At 43.8% G+C, this 23,714-nt stretch overlaps 1 protein-coding gene across 3 annotated transcripts in view; it reads left to right on the top strand.

The window, feature by feature from the left end:
- LOC120994900 (G-protein coupled receptor 1-like) overlaps positions 1-23,714 on the top strand; it is a 653,505-nt gene that overhangs the window by 548,874 nt on the left and 80,917 nt on the right. For all 3 annotated transcript variants that reach the window (XM_040423783.1, XM_040423781.1, XM_040423782.1), the window contains one exon: positions 9,628-9,710. In XM_040423783.1, the coding sequence (XP_040279717.1) occupies positions 9,628-9,710 (83 nt within the window). The remainder of the gene's footprint in view (positions 1-9,627; positions 9,711-23,714) is intronic.

Genomic DNA, 23,714 nt, shown 5'->3' with positions numbered 1-23,714 from the left:
TTCTCCATCGTTCTTCAGCAATACATTCAATCGGACCAGGGATACATGGCTCAAATACAGAGGCTTCTTTAAATGTGGGGGTAATCCGTGCAAAACCTGGAGAGTGACATCTCAAACCACAGAGTTTGAGAATTCGACTCACACGGAAACCTTTCAAATTAAGGATTATATTAATTGTAATACATCCGGTGTGGTTTATGTCATAAAGTGCACCGCATGCGATTTGATGTATGTTGGCAGTACAAGCAGACAGTTTAAGACAAGACTGCGGGAACATCTCAATCATATTGGGAACCCCCAGGCGTTGGGTACCTCTAACACAGCGGTTCATTTTATAACAAAACACAACCGTAGTATTAGCAGCCTCCATACCTTTGCTTTTGAAAAAGTGTCCGCTCCACCAAGAGGTGGTGACATCAAGAAAAAAATAATTTTAGCCTATTGGATCTTCAGGTTGAATACCAGGGTTCCATCTGGTTTAAACCTCAAAAGGAACTAATGCATTTTATTAATCTCTGCAATTATATTTAATATCCAATATTTATTCCTTATTATTAATTTATATTATGTCCAGGACATTGTGTTGTTTACCTGTTTTCCAAGGGAAGTTTTCCTATGGGAGACCCTGATGTCTTGCCAGGGGTTCCCATCCTGGTTTTAGCTGTATTCTTTAATGCGACTTTGGGACATACACACATGAGGCGGTTTTTGTGTTTTATATATTTATATTTAGCAAATTTTGCATGTGTTCACCACTGTGCTCATTATTGTTCCTAAAGTTAATAAGTGTAACAGGTTTCTCAGGTATGGTGTGCCAGGCTGGGGGTTTATCGTTTGTTCTTTCTCTCCTCTCTTTTTTTTTATTTCTTATTCTTATCTTTACTCTGTTCTTGCTTTTCTCACCGGATCCAATTTTCCTGTTTTCCCTCTGGGTTACATTTCTCCCTTCCCCCTAGCTTGTTTCTCTCATTGGATTGGAGAGGGAGGTGCATAAGTTTACTACAGCCTGAGCACATCATGAGGCTATGATTAAGAGCCGTAGTGTTCGAAACATGTCAACTGAACTGAAGTAGGAGAGAGGAGATGTCCACCGTATGTATTGTTCCAGGTGCATGTGAAAAATAAAGACGTTGCAACGACAGAATTGTCCTGTGCTGAATCACTTTCTTCTTTGATTTTTATATAACGGCTAATAAGCCCTTTTTTCCCACTAATACAAGCCAAAAAATGCTTTAGAACATATAACTGCACCGCACAAGGGAAAATAAGACATAGAAATATTTCCTTGTAATAAACCCTGTTAATGGCTGTATCAAACAGCACTTGCACCCCAATAACAAGAACGGTTTGCTGGAATTACAGAGCTGTATAATGGCAATTTGGATCCCCAGTCAGTCCAGCAAGGTATAATAGGATTGTTCCTATTACCCAGGCTGTAACCTCCCCTGCTGAACCCTGTTCTACAGAAATGCTGTGGAATGATTCCTCCCTATCCTTTCCCTACACCTTGAATAATCTTTACCTTCACTTGTAAATCATTTTTTTAGCACGTTTTTTCTATCACTGTCCCTAGCGCCTGCAGACATCTCTCCCTGCACGAAGTACACTGGTAAATGGCAGAATCTAAGATGGCTGCGCTATTTACAGGACTGTGACATCACAGGGCTGGCTGGCTGCTGATTGGCTGCATGCATGGCATTATTGGTGATCCCACCTTCCCAGAGTTCCTTTCTTTATGTCCTCACACGTGCAGCAGCCATTTTAGATAAAAATGCGATTCGTTACCACGAAGCGCGAGGAAATTCACATTCGGTGCGAATCAAATTTTTCTTGACATTCGGAACGAATTCCACTTAGTCAGCTTTGATTCGCTTATCTCTAATCACAATGTGTTTATAGATACAGTACATAAATTTGATTTCAAATGCATCGTATACCTGTAAACCAGGTCTCCTTCCTCAGTTGGTAGTTTTCTTACAGCGAACGTGGGCACCTTCAGCCTGACAGATTGTACAGTGACTGGCTCAATGACAGCTTTGTGTGGAATGAATGCTCTCCCTGCCATTTACAGATCATGATCTAAGTAATAAATGTTTCCCCGTCCTATCTCTGTTCCTTGGCCGTGCTCATTCTGCCACTATATAATTGCCAGAGCCGCATCAGGTAACCAGTGAACAGAGCAAGAGAGAACAGGACACGAGCTTGGCAGCTTCCTGAACGTACTCAGCGAGGCCTGACATGACATTATATAGTGAATGATTCTCCTTCCTTCCTTTTTCTTAAAGGACTAATCCATTCTAAGAAAAAATATGCAATATGAAAAAAGACTCAGGAAGGTCTTTTCCCAAGACTCTGACAATTTCCCTATGGGTCCTGGCAATTAAAACATTCAGAACTCTTTTATCACTGCTTCAAAGATATCAGCGTTGCATTCCCCTCTTCCCCAATGGCAGCTAGAGGCTCATTTACACAGGCAGACTGAGCAGGTAAATATTGGGAACAAACCATTCATTTCTCATAATTGCCTAATCTTCAGGGAGATGAGAGCTGCATATAAGTGCAGCAATCACCTCCACTGTATGGGGATGATCAATCACTGCTGTGATTGCTCATTCCCATACAGATTCATTGCTTCTGGGCAGCAGATGCCTGTGTACACAGAACAATCTGCTGCCCAGGAATGATGAACAAGCATTCATTCCCAATGATTTACCTAATAATTGCCCTGTGTAAAGGGACCTTAAAGGTTTTGTCCACCTTTTAAAGCCCATTTGAGTAGCCCTCATCCCCACTGAACCTGTGAAGGGAAGCATATGTACAGTACCTGTTTGCTGCCTCTCGGTTCTGCCTTCTTCAGTCTGCAGCACTTCTGGACCCTGCTTATGAACTTCCAGAGTGGATGGGGGTCACATGTTCCTCTGCAGCCATTTACTGGCCGCAGCACTGGCACGTCTTCCAAGCAGCATGGCGTGGGGAAAACATCATCTCTACGGCCAATCATTGGCTGCAGAGGCACATGTAACCACTACAGATGTTGACAAGTAGGAACCTGCAGCTTGGCGGACCAAAGGAGCTGTAACCGAGTGGCGGGGAGCTCTCGACAAATCCGGCAGGGATGGGGGCTGCCCAAAACTGTTTCAAAGGTGAACAACCTCTTTAAGCTGCTAGACTTCTTTTAGCACTTTTGATTGATTTTTAACGAGCGACAGCTGCAGGAACAAGATAGCATAAGGCCCCTTTCACACAGACGAGTTTTCCCTGCGGGTGCAATGCATTGCACCCGCACTGAATCCTGACCCATTCATTTCAATGGGGCTGTGTACATGAGCGATGTTTTTCACGCATCACTTGTGCGTTGCGTGAAAATCGCAGCATGTTCTATATTCTGCATTTTTCACTCAACGCAGGCCCCATAGAAGTGAATGGGGCTGTGTGAAAATCGCATTGCATCCGCAAGCAAGTGCGGATTGAATACGATTTTCAAGGATGGTTGCTAACGAGATGATGAGATGAGCCCCGGGACCCTATTAAATTCCATTTACTGTATATTTTCCATTATAACATGGAAATGTCCATTAAGGGTTAAAAAATAATTTAAAAAAATTACTCACCTCATCCACTTGATCGCGCAGCCGTTATTGTCTTTTTTCTTCTTCTTGCAGGACCTGCGCTTACGTCAGCACGCTCACCGGGTAGTGAGGTCCTGCTGAATGAAGATAGAAGGACCTTCTATCTTCATTCAGCAGGACCTGCGTTGACGTCACCGAGCTCACCACATGGTGAGCGTGATGACGTCAGCGCATGTCCTTTTGCAGGCCCTGCAAGAAGAAGAAAGAAGACGATAACGGCTGCGCGATCAAATGGATGAGGTAATTATTTTTATTTCATTTTTTAACCCTTAATGGACATTTTAGTAAGCATTCTGTATTAAGAATGCTATTATTTTCCATTACAACAATGTTATAATGGAAAATAATAAAATCTACAGAACACCGAACCCAAAGCCGAACTTCAATTAAGAAGTCCGGGTTCGGGTCTGGGTACCACATTCAGTTTTTTATCACACGCGTGCAAAACGCATTAAAACGCTTTGCACTCGCGCTGAAAAAACTGAACAACGCAATCGCAGACAACACTGACTGAAATTGCGTGCGCACTCACGCGGGTTTCCTGCTATGCAGCCGCAAGGCAAAATCCATGACACCCGTGGGAAAGGGGCCTAAAATTATAAGTGCAACAAAACATCTAAGGCTACTTTCACACTTGCGGCAGCAGGGTTTGGCAGGCTGTTCTGGTGGGGGAACAGCCTGCCGGATCCATACTAACACTAGCCCACCGTGCCGCCGGAAGTCCGCTTCTGCCCCATTCACCGTAATGGGGGCGGGCCAGAGGTCCGGCTGCAGCATGGCAAATATGACGAGAGGTGGCTGGTCAAAAACGACAGCACGCTGTAGTGTAGGCCTAGCCAAAGAGTGTACATTCTATCACTTCCACACCTGCCTAAACTGTGGTAATCAGTGAATAGCTTAAAGGGGTTCTGCACTTTGTTTAAACTATCCTCTGGATAGATCATCAGCATCTGATCGGCGGGGGTCCGACACCCGGGACCCCCGCCGATCAGCTGTTTGAGAAGGCAGCGGCGCGGCTTTCTCACTGTTTACCGCAGGCCCAGTGATGTCACGACTTGTATCACTGGCCTAGATCATCAGTTCAAACAAAGTGCAGAACCCCTTTAAAGGTGTTGTCTCACATCAGAAAATAGCATTTATCATGTAGATAAAGTTAATACAAGGTAGTTACTAATGTATTGCGATTGTCCATATTATGCCTCCTTTGCTGGCAGGATTCATTTTTCCTCACATTATACACTGCTCATTTTCATGGTTATGACCTCCCTGCAGTGGCCGTGCTTGCACATCATAGGAAATAGTGCCAGCCTATGTGAGCTTCCACGGACCTGTCCATCAGAGACGCCAGTACTTTTTCCTGTAGTGTGCAAGCACGACCACCGCTGATGGGTTGCAGGGTGGTTGTAACCATGGAAACAAGCAAAGCCAGCAAAGGCAGTCACCAATTGCTGAAGTGAGACCACCCCTTTAATAGAGACATATTCCGAATATGGTTTTTTCATGTTTTCACGCGCTTGCATTTCCTGTTGTACCCCTGGGCTGCATGTTAATAAAGGGAGACTGGATAATGCCTCAGCATTCAGTGCGCAGCCCATTCCCCGGTTTACAGCAGGGGAATGCAAATAACTGCTGTGACGAATACCGTACCCCTCCTGCCCCGACTGACGCCGGATGTTAACTACGTCGAGCTCACGAGATACGGTATGGTCACTTGTTACCAAGGAGCGACGTTACGTCCTCCTGGAGGAGCGGGTAAGGTCAGTCTTGGTACAATTTTCACAGACTCACACGGGCACAGAGAGGCAACAAGCTGAGAGAGCCTTTTCACTGCCCCAGTGAAACAGCGCGTTCTCAGCCCAGAAAAACTGCCACCAGTTCCTTGTTGGATATAAGCCCAGTCCGCTAACTAGCCCAAAACATGGACGTAGGGATTCGTGATCGAGATACAAGAACAGCACAAGATTAAATTATATATTTATTTGCCTTAAGGGCTCACTAGAAATAACACTATGCACACAGAAAATATATACAGTGGTCTGAGGTTACAAATACAGGTGGTATGGTACAAACAGGGTGAAGCAGAACAAAAGTCATTTTAGCAGATGGATGAGTCCTTTTGGGTTGTGATGAGTTCTTAGCTGTATTCACATGGAGGGCAGTGATGTCAGCAGGTTGCAGGTCCCTCTAAACACATGGCACGATGTGACCCTCCATCAGAGAAAAGACACGCCCGCTTGCTGGCACAAGCCTTTTAACCTGTAGCCGGACCCTCCCCTCCCGTCCTCTGGGAGGGGTCCACCCCCCCTCTGCTGGGCTGGCCAGACCAGAATGTCGCAGGGAGGTGGTTCTGGCACCAATGGATCCGCCTGGGTTCCGGCTACCAGTAGTGTCCAAGCATGGTACCGTTATTGAGTTTCTGTGGGGAGATATGTATATCTCCCTTTCCTGGCCTCCCACCGCCAGACTATGACCATGGGCCTGTTTTTCGTGGCCACAAGGACACAAATATGTATCCGGTTTCTGCCTGTGATGGCCGGGCAATTCATAATTCCTTATGAACTGCCGGCCCCAGAAAGTCTGATAATTTCCATTGAACTGGGGAATGGACTAGACCTCCTGCAGAGAGGTCTTTCCTGTTCCATTAGCTGGGTTCCTGACTGGCTGAATGAAAGTGTGAAAAGTTGTAAACACTGGTGGATTGCTTGAGGTCCTCTGCCATCTGCTGGCTTTGAAGCAGGTCTCTCCTGTGGAGTTCACTACCTCTGATATCTGACAGCTGATGGCTGGTGTGGGAACATGGCTGACATGGAATAATAATCCATATTCCTCACAACTGTAAACATAAAGATGACATAGTGAGAATCTGTGTCTGGTGAGCTATTCACTGATGATGGCAGTTTAGGGTGTTTTTGGTTGTGGCACACTCTTTAAACAAATTTTTCTTGTCCACACTGTCAGATATATCAGACGTAACATATATATTACTTGCATGGCAATATCCAGGAATAGCTTTGCATATTTGATCAAACATCTCTATCTTCAAGGTCAGTTATCATGCCCTGGCACTAATATAATTTATATGATTGATTAAAAATGCACATATATTTCCTTCAAAATAACTAAAGCCTCTAAATGGGATGATGTAATTGATAAAGTCTGGGATACTATTCAGTTCATTCAGAGCTGCCCCACTCATCCCCACTTTTTAGTTCTGACCATCTTTATTGTTAAAGGGAACCCGTCATCAACTTTATGCTGCCCATACTAAAGGCACCATAAGGGTCCATTCACACGTCCGTAGTGTATCGCGGATCCACAATACACCCGGCCGACACACCCCATAGAACTGCCTATTCTTGTCCCCAATTGCGGGCAAGAATATTACAAGTTCTATTTTTTTGTGGAATCGCGGCCCGGAAATGCAGATGCTGAGAGCTCAAAGTGTGCTCTCTGCATCCCGTTCTGCCCCATTGAGAATGAATGGGTCCGCACCCATTCCCAATATTGCAGAACGGATACGGACCCATTTGCGGACGTGTGAATGTAGCCTAAATTAGAGACAGGTGAGTTGACTTCAGCAGTCTGTCATTTAAAAGTTGAAAGTAAGTGGTTACCGAGAACCAACATGACAATCATTGCAGACTGGGCCTGGAAAAGAGTCACGGCGACCTGAGAAGAGTCCTGGTTAATCATGAATTCCTGCTCTCCTGCCCACCTGCTGATGACTGACAGTCTTCTACCCAGTTTTCTCCCTTTCTCTCTAGGAGAGAACTGCCAATCATCAGCAGATGGACGAGAGAGCAGGAGATTATAATAACCAGGACTCTTCTCAGGTAGATTTGACTCTTTTCCAGGCCTGTGCTGCAATGATTATGATGCTGGTTCTCAGCAACCACTTACTTTTAGCTCATGAGTGACACACCGCTGACATCAGCATTTCTGTCACTATTTTATGCTGCCCTCAGTGAGGTCAGCATAAAGTTAGTGACAGGTTCCCTTTAAAGGGAATGCGTCATCAGAATATGGCATATTGTTTAAATCGCATTTTTATGTTAAATATATTTTTTTAGAAATGACTAGTGATTTAAGAAAAAAGTTTCCACAAAATATCCTAATTTAAAGGGCATCTGTCAGCAGATTTGTACCTATGAAACTGGCTGACCTGTTCATGTGCTTGGCAGCTGAAGGCATCTGTATTGGTCCCATGTCCATATGTGCCCGCATTGCTGAGAAAAGTGAAGTTTAAATATGTGCACATGAGTCTCTAGGAGCAACGGGGGCGTTGCCGTTACTCCTAGAGGCTCTACTCTCTCTGCAACTTCCTTATCCTCTACACTTTGATTGACTTTAGCAGAAATCAGGGCCAGGAATGATGATGTTTTCACTGCCTGGCCCTGTCAGTCAAAGAGTAGAGGCAGTTGTAGAGAGAGCAGAGCCTCTAGGTGTAACAGCATCACCTCCATTGCTCCTAGAGGCTCATTTGCATATATTAAAACTTTTTTTCTCACCAATGCGGGCACATATGACCATGGGACCAACACAGATGTCTTCAGCTGCCAAGTGCACATGGAACAGGTCAGACAGTTTCATAGGTACAAATCTGCTGACAAACTGGTGCAAAGTAGAACTAGCTTAGTTGCCATAGCAACCAATCAGATTCCATAGATTCCAAAGGAGCTGCCAAAATGAAAGGTGGAATCTAATTGGTTGCTATAAGCAACTAAGCCAGTTCTACTTTACACCAGTTTGATAAATGATCCCAATAATCCTAAAATCATAAAATTTTCACACTGGCCATTATACCTAACATATGTCAAGACTTCCTGTTGAGAGCGGCTGCATGGGCCATAGACACAATGGACAGGAGGGGTTCTCATTGGCTTCTATTGGAGATTTTGCTAGGCATGTGCTGTGACCTGTGCAGAGGTCAGGAGGGAATAGATAAGCTGTGATATCACTTATTGTAAATGGCGGATCCTTTGTTGTCTATGTAATGTTGATATTGTTTACAGTAGTCCTGCCTGTGATGATAATGTGATGTCAACTAGTGTTGCGCAAACTTGTGTTTTAAGTTCGGCGTCTAAAGTTCGGGTTCGGGTTATCGAAGAATCACGTTATGGATTCTAAATTCCGTAAAAAAAAGTTGTTGAGGCTCACCTTGTCTTATGTTGGAGGAAGACACGGACATACCCCAGGAACTGGGCGATAAGCAATTACAAATAAAGAGGTAGAATCCAGCTTCCAAACAACGTGTTTAAGCTTTTAATGTACATCCAAGTCTACGCGTTTCAGATCATTCCATACAGATCCTTACTCATGATATGAAACGCGTAGACTTGGATGTACATGGTGGATTTAAAAGCACTTATTTATTAAAGCTTAAACACCTTGTTTGGAAGCTGGATTCTACCTCCTTATTTCTAAATTCCGTTATAGTCCGTGGTAGCGGAATCCATAACGCAATTCTTCGATAACCCGAACTTTAGACGCCGAACTTAAAACACAAGTTCGATCAACACTAATGTCTACTAAAAAGTTACCTAAGCAGGACAGAAAACATATTATTAAGCCTAGTGGTCAGTGTGAAAACTGCGCAATTTTGGATACAATGTCATTTTCGGACACATTCCCTTTAGGTACCATATGGTCTATACTCATTCAGAAATCATTTTGCCCGATTCTCGAAATCACATATGTACAGTCTGCAGACTACCAAAGGAAAAATGATTTGCCCTTCAAAGGTGAAGTCATTTCTCTCGTCTACTTCGCCCATAGATGCATTTCCGATTGGAGATGGGGGGGGGGTTCACTTGAGATGGAAGGTTTTGTGGACTAGAAATCTGCTGGGTTGTTGTGTGCTCTTCTCAGGAGATTATTTCTGCTGTTATTATGTCCCTCAAGGACAAGAGTTTAGCTTGCAGCATTCCATACCATTGCGCTTTGAAGCTCTCACTGAGCGGATAAAATTGTCTCATGCACGATCTGTTTTTTTTTCCAGATTATAATGGCGGAAGAAATTAAACCTTTGAAGTGGTATCCCTGTGTGTATCTGGCTGTATCTCTCTTTCCCCTTCTAAACAGGTTAGTAGCATTTATTTGGGTTTTCACTGAGCAATGACGCATACTAATTCCTACGGTAAATCAGACACCTCACTACAAATACCCCCTTGTCTTCCTCTGCAACTTCTGAATAGACCAGATGACCATTGAGGATTTTAGTGTGCGCTGACACTCTCCAATGCAAGGAGGACATTTTATTCTTCTTTGTACAGTAAATTAATTTCTCACAGCATTCACACGACTGTATGTATTTTGCAGTCCACAAAACGGGGATCCGCAAAAAATATGGATGACATCCGTGTGACATTTGTGTTGTATCTGTTTTTATTTTTTTATTTTTACGGACAAGAATAGGACATGTTCTATCTTTTTTGCGGGGCTACTGAACAGACATACCGATGCGGACAGCACAGGGTGTGCTGTCAATATTTTTTGCTGACCCATTGAGATGAATGAATGTGGATCGGATGCGAAAAATTGGATGCGCAAAAAATGTGGATCGGATGCAAACCAAAAATACGGTCGTGTAAATAGGGCCTAAATTTGCTAAAAAAAAAAGGTGCATCAGTTAAAGAGAATCTGTCCCCCCCTCCCGACAAGTCTGTTTTAGTAACTACTTGCATTCCCTGTGAAATAACAAATGGGTGCATCTTTTGATTTAAATCTATGATGTGCCATCCCATTGTTATTCCTACTAGACGTTATGGATGACTTACTAACAGTTGGCAGTGAAGGTACAGCTGGGTTTCACCAGTTGGGTTTGTGTCCCTGCCAGTCTGACACTCTCCAATCAGTGCTGTCAGTATCAGACTATGTAGGATCACACCCACAACTGTCACCCTTCCGGATGTTTATTGCAAACTGCTAGCAATTCATTCATAATGTCTAGCAGTAATAATACAGAATGGGAGAGTCATAAGAATAGATTCTCCTATAATGTTATTTCATGGTAAATCCAAGTAGTTACTAAATCAGATCTGTCAGGAGTGGAGAAAGTCCTTTTTTAAAAAAATGGCATAGCAATAGACTGATGGTAATGGGATTTAGGGTTCTGGACAGTGTTGATGCTTCTTAAGAGAAGGAGAACTAATGAGCACCTATTTTACCCACTAAAAGTGGTAGTCATCACTCTATGGTTCTTATCAGTATTTAGTTATTTTATGCACTTATATAGCACTACTATATTCCGCAGCGCTTTACAGACATTACCATCAAGCTGTCCCCAATGGGGCTCACAATCTAAATTCCCTATCAGTATGTCTTTGGAGTGATGGAGGAAACCGGAGTACCCGGAGGAAAGTTAATACAAGGCACTTACTAATGTATTGTGATTGTCCATATTGCCTCCTTTGCTGGCTGGCTTCATTTTTCCATCACATTATACACTGCTTGTTTCCATTGTTACAACCACCTTGCAATCCATCAGTGGTGCTCGTGCTTGCACACTATAAGAAAAAATGCCAGCCTCTCTGGTGGCCGGGACCGTGGGAGCTCACGTAACCTGGTGCTTTTCTATACTGTGCAAGCACAGCCATGCTGCTGGAGTGCAGGGTGGTCGGAACCATGGAAACTTTCTCTGCATAATAAAGGCTATTTGCTGAAGTGACAAAACCCCTTTAAGTGCGCATAATTTTCCTTAAGTCATCAACACTTTTATACTGCACTACAAAAATGAATTGTGGATCTTGGATGGTTGGATTTGGCATTAAGACCTTGATGTAGATGTCCTATACATTTATATCTATACATACGATCTTCTGTGTTAAAGGGGTTGTTTTACTTTGCTTCCTTTGCTGGATTGATTTATTTTTCCATCACATTATACATTGCCCAGGAGTTACGACCACCCTACAATCCAGCAGCAGTGGTCGTGCTTGCACACTATAGGAAAACGCTCCCACCATCCCGGCCACCAGAGAGGCTGGCACTTTTTCCTATGGGGTGCAAGCACGGCCATTGCTGCTGGATTGCAGGGTGGTTGTAACTCCTGGATACGAGCAGTGTATAATGTGATGAAAAAATGAAGCCAGCAATGGAGGCAATATGGACAATCAGAATACATTAGTAAGTGCCTTGTATTAACTTTCTCTACATGATGAACGCAATTTGCTGAAGTGAAACAACCCCCTTAAGTGTACCGTGTTTTATGGTTATAATGTATATAATGTTATGTAGACTGTTTCAACACATGAATATATGCAACGCGTTCGTCAAGCAAGTCACTATTTAGCCCAGTCTGACAAAAGCCTGAGAGATAAAACGGCTATATTGCAAATATCCGCAAAAGAAAGATAAGGAAAATTATTGTCTAGAAATGCCACAGTCATGACACTGATGTGAGACACTTACTTGAAACATATATAGATTTTCAGAGGAATTGACATATAAAATAATATTTAAACAGCTTTATAATTTTTAAAATATTTGCACTTAATTAAAATTAACAGCCTGCTTAATTAAAACCGCCTTCCTCAAAGGCCAGTAAGAAAGGAATTGCTAGAAGTTACAGCCTATTGTCTTCTCAAAAGACTGCGAGGCCTGACATTATTGCAAGGAAAAGGCCTCAGTAGAAGAGTGCCTTATCTCCAAAATGTGTGCCTGTCTTGATAACAGAATGGAAAAGTAATCTCTGAACACACTTGTTTGCCTATCATTGAGAAAGCAATGGTGTTGTTGCCGGGCTACCATTGAACGCTTGACTAACTCCCTGGAACTCAGCGTCTTTCCCATCTCCAGCGGTTATTGTCCAGGCTGTTTTGACAATTCTGCACAAAAGTGCATTTATCATTGAATGATTAAGACGCAGCTCGCAGAGCAAACAGACCAATGCACCTTGGGTGTCTGTGTATGTCCAATGTGGGTCAAACTGCTCCGATATTGACATTTTCTGCCTGTAAAACTGTACTTTAGAGTATATATACTGCATGAAACGCACTCGTACGGAAAAAGGTATTTTGTCTAGGACATCATTGTTAAGTAGTTCAACTACATGTTTTATGACATAACATAATGCAAAGAGGTATCTCCCAAGGAAAGAGAACAATCTTGCTAGCGCCACCTTCTGGAAGTGGCTCCCTATGAGCCAAAATCCGACTTTTTGGATATGACAAAGGAAAATAGCCAAGCCAAATATCCATCTGTAGACAGCTGTTTCTGGGTGTTTGCCCCTCATAAGTATGGAATATAATTCTGGTTGGTTGAGTGAAATGCCATGTATGCCGCCTAAGTTGGGCAAGCAGGGCCATTACTCAACCTAAGCAGCATAACATAATTAAAGAACTATGGAAGGTTGGGCTCCAGTACTGGTACCAAATATCGAAGCACCCTATAGTTGAAGTGAGAGAGGTGAACACGACACCGCGTTATGTTGTACACTCTGACTATTCCATAAGACCGAAGGTAGGCTACGCTATGACTTTATTTTTAGCGCTACTGATTGATTTTAACTGTTGAGCAACAGCTGCAGTCCACAAGAGTGCTGTCGCGGATGTACCGAGACATACAGACGTCCCCGCGAGTGAGTGGCAGGAGATCTTTGAGACTTGCAACACGTGGTTTGGTTTGACATGTTTACCTTGTGGATCATTAGGTGTTGTTTCTGGTACTGGCCACACCCTTAACCTCCAGGTGTTGCTGTTGTGGTCATTTAACTTTCCCTATTTATAGTTGTCTCTCCCACAATGCTGCGCGGTTTACAGCTTCAGTTGGACCTGTGGATAGCTGGTGTTTGGATCTCGGTTGAGTTCCTGGTGCTGCCATAGCTTCTTGGAAGTTGTTACCTTTCCCTTTGTATTTTGGCTTTTCTGTGTGTTGCATTTCTTTGTTGTTTTTTCTTAGACTCTATTCAGACGTCCGTAGAATGGGTCCGCATACGTTCCGCAATTATCCGGAACGGGTGTGGACCCATTCATTCTCTATGGGGCCAGAAGAGATGCAGAGAGCACACTATGTGCTCTCCGCATCCGCATTTCCGGAGCGCGGCCCCTATCTTCCGGTCCGCAGCTCCGCAAGAAAATAGAGCATGTCCTATTCTTGTCCACAATTGTGGACAAGAATAGGCATTTTTATGGGGGTGCCGGCCGGGTGTATTGCAGATCCGCAATGCACTACGGACATCTGAATGGAGCCTTAGGGAGACTCCCGTTCATCCTTCCTTTTGGAGGAACAGGATGTCTCATTCCTTTCATTAGTACCAGGGTCCTTTAGGGTTAGATAGGACTTTAGGTATTCCTGTGTATGAGCTCACCTACCTCAGGGGTCTGTTCATACTGGTAGTCCGTCAGGGCTTTGATTAGGGTTTTCACTAGGAGGTGTCCATCTTCCTTCCCTAGTTTTCAGGCCCTATTTCCTTTTCCCTTTCCCTCCTATGTTCGGTGTGGGGGCTTCCCTCCCACACTAGAGCATGACAAGTGCATACAACCTAATGTATTCCTGCAGTCTGCAGCTGTGTCTCAATAGTTAAAATCAAACGGTAGTGCTACAAAATGCTGTGGTGTAGACCAGGCCTAAAGAGGATTTATCATATCATCATATTCTATAGGTATGGAACTACTATACGCTGGTGATGCCGCTTATCTTATAGGTAGAACACAGAATGGGATGGGTTAAAATAAAACCTGCCAGAGCTGTATTTCTGTACAAAAAAGACTTTAATATTAAACTTGAACATGAAAACCACAAGGTTGGAAATCATACAAGTCCAGGCTCTGAGACCCCTTGGAACACTGAGCCCAACATTTCTCACACATGAAACTAATGGGCCCTTTACACGGGCCGACAATTGAATAGATTGACGCTAACTAGCATTACTAGTAATGCTCGTTAGATCCCTACAATCTGCTAGATCGTCGTCCATGTAAAGGGACCATCAGGCTGAAGGGCCTTAGGTAATTTATTTTCCCCACTGATATAGTACCAATTTATTCTGCAAAGCTTTACAGACATTATCGTCAGTTACTGTCCCCAGTGGAGCTCACAATCTAAATTCCCTATCGGTATGTCTTTGGAGTGTGGGAGGAAACCAGAGTACCTAGAGGAAACCCACGCAAACACGGGGAGAACATATAAACACCATGCAGATGTTGTCCCAGGAACCCAGTGCTGCAAGGAACCAGATCAGTACTAACATCTGTACCACACGTGTACTCACCCTTTACTGACATGTTTCTATGACCTCTTTTGGAATCTACTCAGGACTCTGAAATGCTTTAATTACTGAACTTTTGAAAATGTGTAAAACAAAGTAGGATTCTGGATATTAATCCTTCCAACGCAACTAAACCCAACGCAACTAAACCCTTGGACAGTGGTCACCCCATGAAACTTTGACCATTTTCCCTATCGTTCTACATGTTGGCAGCTCACAATATGAATTATTGGGATTCTACAGTGTTTTTTTTTATTTTTTTATTATGAGGCAGTCCTATAAGGTTTTCAAGCAACCATAATACAGAGCTTTGTAGTTAATGTAAAAAAAAAATCCCATGTTAAGAACAGTAAGGTGTTCCAGCAATAGTCAGTGTGAGACCTCTCTGACAGCGCTCATTATGTGAAAATATAGATTAATATAATGCATTGCGTAGTTGTGTGTGTGTTATTTTCCTGCCACTGAATTATTCACAAAGCGGATGGTATATGATTCATTTTCCGCAGCATTGATGACTCCATGCTGGTTAAAGCTTAATGCATATGTGTTTAGATGTGACTGAATCTTCAAAGGAAAGCTAAGCAAATGCTGCCAACTAATATACTATTACCATGATAATTATTATTATTTGTCTTTGTGTGGTTATGACAGGTTATCCGTGCACACATATTTTTTATTGTATGATGACATACCCTCCAGCATTCACGAGTAGACCAAATCCCCCCACTACCTCCCGCCATCATTGTATGAGGGGGAGGTGAGTCTCAGCAGCACACAAGGGCAGAGATTTCCAAAAGGTTGTATTTAACATGCTGCAATGATCATTTCTGTATAAATGCTCCCTAAATAGCCTTTTGGGACCACTGGAGTTTAATAACATAGGCTTCTCCTTGGGAGGTTGAACTCTTAAACAGCAGTAATATCCATATTTAGGTGCATTACAAAATGTACTGTAGTGTACTGTCTAATGTGGTACATGGGTTCACTCTTAGGCCTCTTTCACACGGGCGTGTCCGGATTAGGTCCGGATGCGCCCCGGTGCATTGCGGCAAACCCGCGCGAGTAGGTACGCAATTGCAGTCAGTTTTGACTGCGATTGCGTTCCTATGTTCAGTTTTTATCGCGCGGGTGCAATGTGTTTTGCACGCGCGTGATAAAAAACCGACTGTGGTACCCAGACCCGAACTTCTTCACAGAAGTTCAAGTTTGGGTTAGTTGTAGTGTAGATTGTATTTTTTCCCCTTATAACATGGTTATAAGGGAAAATAATAGCATTCTGAATACAGAATGCATAGTACAATAGGGCTGGAGGGGTTAAAATAAAAATAATTTAACTCACCTTAATCCACTCGTTCGCGCAGCCGGCATCTCTTCTGTCTTCATCTGTGAGCAATAGGACCTTTGATGACATCACTGCGTTCATCACATGGTCCATCACATGATCCATCACCATGGTGATGGATCATGTGATGAGCGTAGTGACATCATCAAAGGTCCTATTGCTGACAGATAAAGACAGAAGAGATGCCGGCTGCGCGAACAAGTTGACTAAGGCAAGTTAAATTATTTATTTAATTTTTTTAACCCCTCCAGCCCTATTTTACTATGCATTCTGTATTCAGAATGCTATTATTTTCCCTTTTAACCATGTTCAAGGGGAAATAATAATGATCGGGTCCCCATCCCGATCGTCACCTAGCAACCGTGTGTGAAAATCGCACCGCATCCGCACTTGCTTGCGGATGCTTGCGATTTTCACGCAACCCCATTCATTTCTATGGGGCCTGCGTTACGTGAAAAATCCAGGTCATTCATTCAGATTCCCATTCATCCAGGTCATGGTATATCAGTAGTAGAGCAATTGGACTTGTTACATTTTCTTTTCTTAAAGACGTTTTCTCCGTCCTCCACCCCTTCCTGATCTTCTTGGTGTCCCACGTGATTCTTTGGATGCAAGAGCTGGATGCGTTGTGGCTAGCTGCTTATATTCTTGCCTCAATCCAGGCGCTGTGGTATCGTGTCTGCTGGCTGGTGAGGTGTACTGTTCCTGGCAGGGTGCTGTGCTCCATCCATTTCTGCCTTGTTTTTCCTGGTTTGTGCCGGGGGCCAGGCCGGTTACTGCTGGAGCCTTTATGCTGTGACGACTATCTATGCACATCAAGCATTTGCAAGTAGTGTGAGAGGGAAGGAGATTTACTGATTACTAAAAGGAATTACTGGAAGGTACACAGCAACATAAAAGCATTTAATAACGCAACAAAGTTGATGGAAGAAGAAGAGATAACCTGGAAGAAGAGGAAAAAAAGGAGAAATATAAACAAGGAAAGAATTAAAGTGAAAGAAAACAAACACTTTATTCTGCTCAGATTAGTACTCAGCGCTTTATGTATTTAAAGCTGCAATACACTTAAGATCTCTCCTGTTATCAGTGATTCTTTTTTCTTCCCTTCTCTCTTTATTTTAGATCTTAAGAGATATGTCTCGCAATATGTTAAAGAAATCATTGAGTAAAGGGACTCTCCATTTAAAAACTCTAATAGGGTAGGAGACCAACCTAGATTGATACATATATGGGGTCTCAAAGGGGTGAGTCCTAAAACTTCACAGCTAAAAGATACCACAGGTGGAAGATGTGGATGAGTTAGAGCTTGGTCTCTCCCATTTGTCAAACTTTAGTGGTAGTCCGTCTTTTTTTGATATTAATAATGGCCAGATGTAGGGCAACACTGAACCCTGAAGGATATATTAGTAGCAATTAATGAATCAAATACGATGCTTGAAATGTTATCTTCACAAATCTCTGAGGTATGGGTAAATTCAGAGAGAAAATAGATATAGTTGAAAGTAGAATAAGTAATGTAGAAGACACTTGCCCCTCTGTCACGCTCTTTCAAATCTATGGAAGTTTCTATAAAGGACTTGATATCTAAGGGTATGACCACAAAGTCGTTTCATGATGCAGTTTTGGAAGCCAAAAACAGGAGTTAATTTAAAAGAGAGGAGAAGTCATATCTGTCCTTTATACTTTTTTTTTCCTTTTATGATCCACTCCTGATTTTGACTTCAAAAACTGGTGGTCAGGTGGTCTTGCAGATGTAGCTTGAGGATCATCGGCTTGCCAGATGGTCCAGAGGGCTCTGATTGTGTACAGTTTGTTGTCAAATGGGTTTCGGACAACTTTGGTTCAGATTCCATATCTAGATATTTCCATGTGGTGAGGGCCCACCGATTGAGAGTTCATGTTCCAGGGGCAAATCTGTGCCCAATTTTGTGCAAATTGTTGACCTATAAGGACCGTGATTGTCTTCTGAGGTTGACAAATAAATCACAGTTGGAATTTGAAAGACGGAAAATCGTGTTTTTTGAAGATTTCCCGATAAAACTCAGAGGGAACGAATGTCATTTAATGATGTGAAGAAACGGTTGTTCTTGGCGGAGACTAAATATTATATGATTTTTCCATACAAGCTGAGAGCAATCTATAATGTGAAATCTGAGTTTTTTGCTAGTCCACATGAGGTCAATGTTAAAGCCATTGGGTCTCAGAAAATGCAGGATAGATAAAGGAACAGGAGCAGGTGGTGGGGTGGGGGAAGAAAGGCCTATGGCAGTGGATGTTAGTTAAGGAATGCGTGGGTGTAATTGTATGTGGCACAGTTTGATTTGGGGATTTGAAAGGTGGTGGTTTGCTACTGGGAGCAGAACTAATGTAATTTTTTTTGGGGGGGGTAGGAAAATTACATTTTTATTTTGAAATATATGTGGAATTAAAAATAAATGTAAAAGATTGGCTGTGTTTAGCCTGTTATACAATCACAACCCAGCAGTTATTTGTTCAGCTGAGACAGATTTACTTCCGGAGACAGGTAAAGGGATTGGAACCCGGACATATCCCCATCTTCACCCAGGCAGACCCTCTGAGATGAGCATCGGAGCATGAAATGCTCCAATGCTCTCCTTTGCCCTGTGCTGAATCACAAAGGAAAAGGGCTTTTTCTTTAGATCTGGTGATGTACCTGGTCTCTGCTAAGAAGAGGCTTCCGCCTAGCAGTGCTCCCGGTGACTTCATTGGCACTAATGCGCAGGCTTTACCTAGCCTGTAAAACAAAAATGCCTTTGCCCTGCTTGATACAGTGCAAGGCAAGAGAGAGCATCAGAGCGGTTCATCTCAGAGGGGCTGCCTGGGTGAAAAAGGGGATATATCCAGGTTCATCTTTGAACCTTAAAGAGGACCTTTCACTACAATAAAAAATGTAAACTAAGTATACAGACATGGAGAGCGGCTCCCAGGGATCTCCCTGCACTTACTATTATCCCTGGGTGCCGCTCCGTTCTCCCGGTATAGGCTCCGGTATCTTCATATGTTCGGCTCAACTGGGTGGAGCCTGCGGCGTCTCCTTCTCCCAGGCTGTAGCGCTGGCCAATCGCAGCGCTCAGCTCATAGCCTGAGAGGTTTTTTTTTCTCTCAGGCTATGAGCTGAGCACTGCGATTGGCCAGCACTACAGCCTGGGAGAGGGAGACGCAGGCAGGCTCCACCCAGTTGAGCCAAACATATGAAGATACCGGAGCCTATACCGGGAGAACGGAGCGGCGCCCAGGGATAATAGTAAGTGCAGGGAGATCCCTGGGAGCCGCTCTCCATGTCTGTATACTTAGTTTACATTTTTTATTGTAGTGAAAGGTCCTCTTTAAATAACAATAGGTTATTCAAAAAGGAGGGGGGAAAAAAACACTACGAAATATTGTTGAGCTTCTGCACCTTTATCTGGTGCCTGCAGTTAAAGAGAAATACTATTAGAGAATAGCGGGCAGGTGCTCTAAACAAGAGGATAGCCATCACTAAAATCTTCAGATTAAGTACAGACCACATGCCGCATAAACTGAGCTGGGAAAGGCAAATATACAGCTGATTTACCTTCTTACAACTTCTACAGCATAGTGTCTTTATTCTGGTGAATTGGTATGACTGGAGTGGTGAGTGGTGGTTTTTTAGCCACCTGTTTTTCACAGTATCAGGGCAAGTCTAAATTATTTAATATTTATTTACTACTGAACTATCGCTATGTGAATTGCAATATATCTATACCATCATAGACTTTTTTCTGGATTGTATACATACTAAAGAATTTGTGTATTTTCCTCGTTTTTTAATTGCCATTATGGCGTTGACTATTATTATATACTCTTGCCACTCTTTATATATACAATATATATTGTGGATCCACATTATTAATAGCTGGAAGGCTGCATGTTTAGATTAGGCTACTTTCACACTTGCGTTAGGAGCGGATCCGTCTGGTGTCTGCACAGACGGATCCGCTCCTATAATGCAAATGCTTGCATCCGTTCAGAACGGATCCGTTTGCATAACCATGAACAAAAAAAAAAAAAAAAATAATAATTTTTTTTTTTTTTTTGTTCATGATAATGCAAACGGATCCGTTTTGACTTTACATTGAAAGTCAATGGGGGAAGGATCCGTTTGAAAATTGAGCCATACTTTGTCATCTTCAAACGGATCCGTCCCCATTGACTTACATTGTAAGTCTGGACGGATCCGTTTGCCTCCGCACGGCCAGGCGGACACCCGAACGCTGCAAGCTGCGTTCAGGTGTCCGCCTGCTGAGCGGAGCGGAGGCTGAACGGAGCCAAACTGATGCATTCTGAGCGGATCCGCATCCACTCAGAATGCATTAGGGCTGGACGGATCCGTTCGGGGCCGCTTGTGAGAGCCTTTAAACGGAACTCACAAGCGGAGCCCCGAACGCTAGTGTGAAAGTAGCCTTAGAACAGTTAGTTTTGAGTTTGGTATAATTGTATACTGCTCAAAAAAATAAAGGGAACACTTAAACAACACAATGTAACTCCAAGTCAATCACACTTCTGTGAAATCAAACTGTCCACTTAGGAAGCAACACTGAGTGACAATCAATTTCACATGCTATTGTGCAAATGGGATAGACAACAGGTGGAAATTATAGGCAATTAGCAAGACACCCCCAATAAAGGAGTGGTTCTGCAAGTGGTGACCTGACCACTTCTCAGTTCCTATGCTTCCTGGCTGATGTTTTGGTCACTTTTGAATGCTGCCGGTGCTTTCACTCTAGTGGTAGCATGAGACGGAGTCTACAACCCACACAAGTGGCTCAGGTAGTGCAGCTTATCCAGGATGGCACATCAATGCGAGCTGTGGCCAGAAGGTTTGCTGTGTCTGTCAGCGTAGTGTCCAGAGCATTGAGGCGCTACCAGGAGACAGGCCAGTACATCAGGAGACGTGGAGGAGGCCGTAGGAGGGCAACAACCCAGCAGCAGGACCGCTACCTCCGCCTTTGTGCAAGGAGGAACAGGAGGAGCACTGCCAGCGCCCTGCAAAATGACCTCCACCTGGCCACAAATGTGCATGTGTCTGCTCAAACGGTCAGAAACAGACTCCATGAGGGTGATATGAGGGCCCGACGTCCACAGGTGGGGGTTGTGCTTACAGCCCAACACCGTGCAGGACGTTTGGCATTTGCCAGAAAACACCAAGATTGGCAAATTTGCCACTGGCGCCCTGTGCTCCTCACAGATGAAAGCAGGTTCACACTGAGCACATGTGACAGACGTGACAGAGTCTGGAGACGCCGTGGAGAACTTTCTGCTGCCTGCAACATCCTCCAGCATGACCGGTTTGGCATTGGGTCAGTAATGGTGTGGGGTGGCATTTCTTTGGAGGGCCGCACAGCCCTCCATGTGCTCGCCAGAGAGAGCCTGACTGCCATTAGGTACCGAGATGAGATCCTCAGACCCCTTGTGAGACCATATGCTGGTGCGGTTGGCCCTGGGTTCCTCCTAATGCAAGACAATGCTAGACCTCATGTGGCTGGAGTGTGTCAGCAGTTCCTGCAAGACAAAGGCATTGATGCTATGGACTGGCCCGCCCGTTCCCCAGACCTGAATCAAATTGAGCACATCTGGGACATCACGTCTCGCTCTATCCACCAACGTCACGTTGCACCACAGACTGTCCAGGAGTTGGCAGATGCTTTAGTCCAGGTCTGGGAGGAGATCCCTCAGGAGACCGTCTGCCACCTCATCAGGAGCATGCACAGGCGTTGTAGGGAGGTCATACAGGCACGTGGAGGCCACACACACTACTGAACCTCATTTTGACTTGTTTTAGGGACATTACATCAAAGTTGGATCAGCTTGTAGTGTGTTTTTCCACTTTAATTTTGAGGGTGACTCCAAATCCAGACCTCCATGGGTTAAAAAATTAGATTTCCATTTTATTTTTTTTGTGTGATTTTGTTGTCAGCACATTCAACTATGTAAAGAACAAAGTATTTCAGAAGAATATTTAATTAGTTCAGATCTAGGATGTGTGTTCCCTTTATTTTTTTGAGCAGTGTATATTGTAATTTTTTTGTATGTCCTAGGGGCTTTTAATTATTATTTTTTTATTAAATATATTTTAGGAATTATTGTTTAGAGCACCTGCCCATTATTCTCTAATAGCTCTGAATCTGGACAACCCGTTTAAGTTGCTACACAAGCCGTGGATAGGGAAGGAATATAGGTTTATAGGATTGCATGGGGTTTTTGACAGTTTGAGGCGGATGTTGGTTGTTGTCTATATTCCCCCTTCATTCTTCTGATTTGTCATAAGTGAATAACTGGTTAGTTAGCTTATCACTAGGCTCTGTCCTGTTACTTGGGGATTTTAATGATGTGGGAGACAATAAACTACTGTAGATAAATCTTCAGGGATATTGAGGGATGGTTATCCATCAACTACAGGGTTTGGATGGTTTTTTGGAGGGGCTAAATTGGATGGACGATTGGAGAAAAATTAAACCCGAAAAACCAAGTGTTTCCTGTTTCTCTACTTTATATAATTCTTTATCCAGGATTGACTTTGCATGAGGTACAAGAACTATCTGATCATTCTCCTATTTCCATCCACCTTGGCCCCACCAGGTCCTGGAAATCAAGGTTGGCTGCCTGTAATAGGAACAGAAAATATAGATTAAAGATATTGCTCTTTTTTTTTTACAGAATAATGTAGGTTCTGCCCCTAAGGTGATGGTTTGGGAGATTCTTAAAGCATACATTAGGGGCAGGGCCGGCTCCAGGTTCATGTGGGCCCTTGGGCGATAAATCCCAGTGGGCCCCCATGAGGCATTTTTTTACATTGACATGTCCCCCTGTGGCTCCTACACGGTATAATGACCCCCAGTGGCCCCTATACAGTATAATGACTACTAGTGGCCCTTCACACAGTATAATGAACCCCCAATTCCCCCCCACTGTATAATGACCACCTGTGGCCCTGCATTCAGAATAATAACCCCCAGTCGCACCCATTTAGAATAATGACCCCCAGTAGCCCCCACACTGGGGGAATACTGTATGGAGGGGGCTCTGGGGGTATTTATACTGAATGGAGGGTCATTGGTGATCATTACTAAATGGGGGACACTGGGGGTCATTATACTATGTAAAGGGCCCTCACAGTATAATGACCCCACAGTGGCCCTCCATTCAGAATAATGACCCCCAGTCGCCCCCACACTGGGGGTTATACTGTATGGAGGGGGCACGAGGGGTTATTATATTTAATGGGGGCTCTGGTGGTCATTATGCTAAATGGGGGGCACTGGGAGTCATTATACTGTGTAAGGGACCCTCACAGTGTGATGAATGACCCCCCAGTGGCCCCCTCACATACCTATCATTGCAGGGGAGCTGGTGGTCCTGTCATTCACTAACCGCAGCTCCCAGCTCCCCACATGAACCTGGAGCCGGCCCTGAATGACCCCCAGTAGCCCCCACACGGGGGGAATACTGTATGGAGGGGGCTCTGGGGGTCATTATACTGAATGGAGGGTCATTGGTG

This window comes from Bufo bufo, chromosome 3, assembly GCF_905171765.1.
Source record: "Bufo bufo chromosome 3, aBufBuf1.1, whole genome shotgun sequence".
Classification (NCBI taxonomy): domain Eukaryota; kingdom Metazoa; phylum Chordata; class Amphibia; order Anura; family Bufonidae; genus Bufo; species Bufo bufo.
The sequence above is the reverse complement of the archived record's forward strand: the minus strand, read 5'-3'. Positions and strand labels throughout refer to the sequence as shown.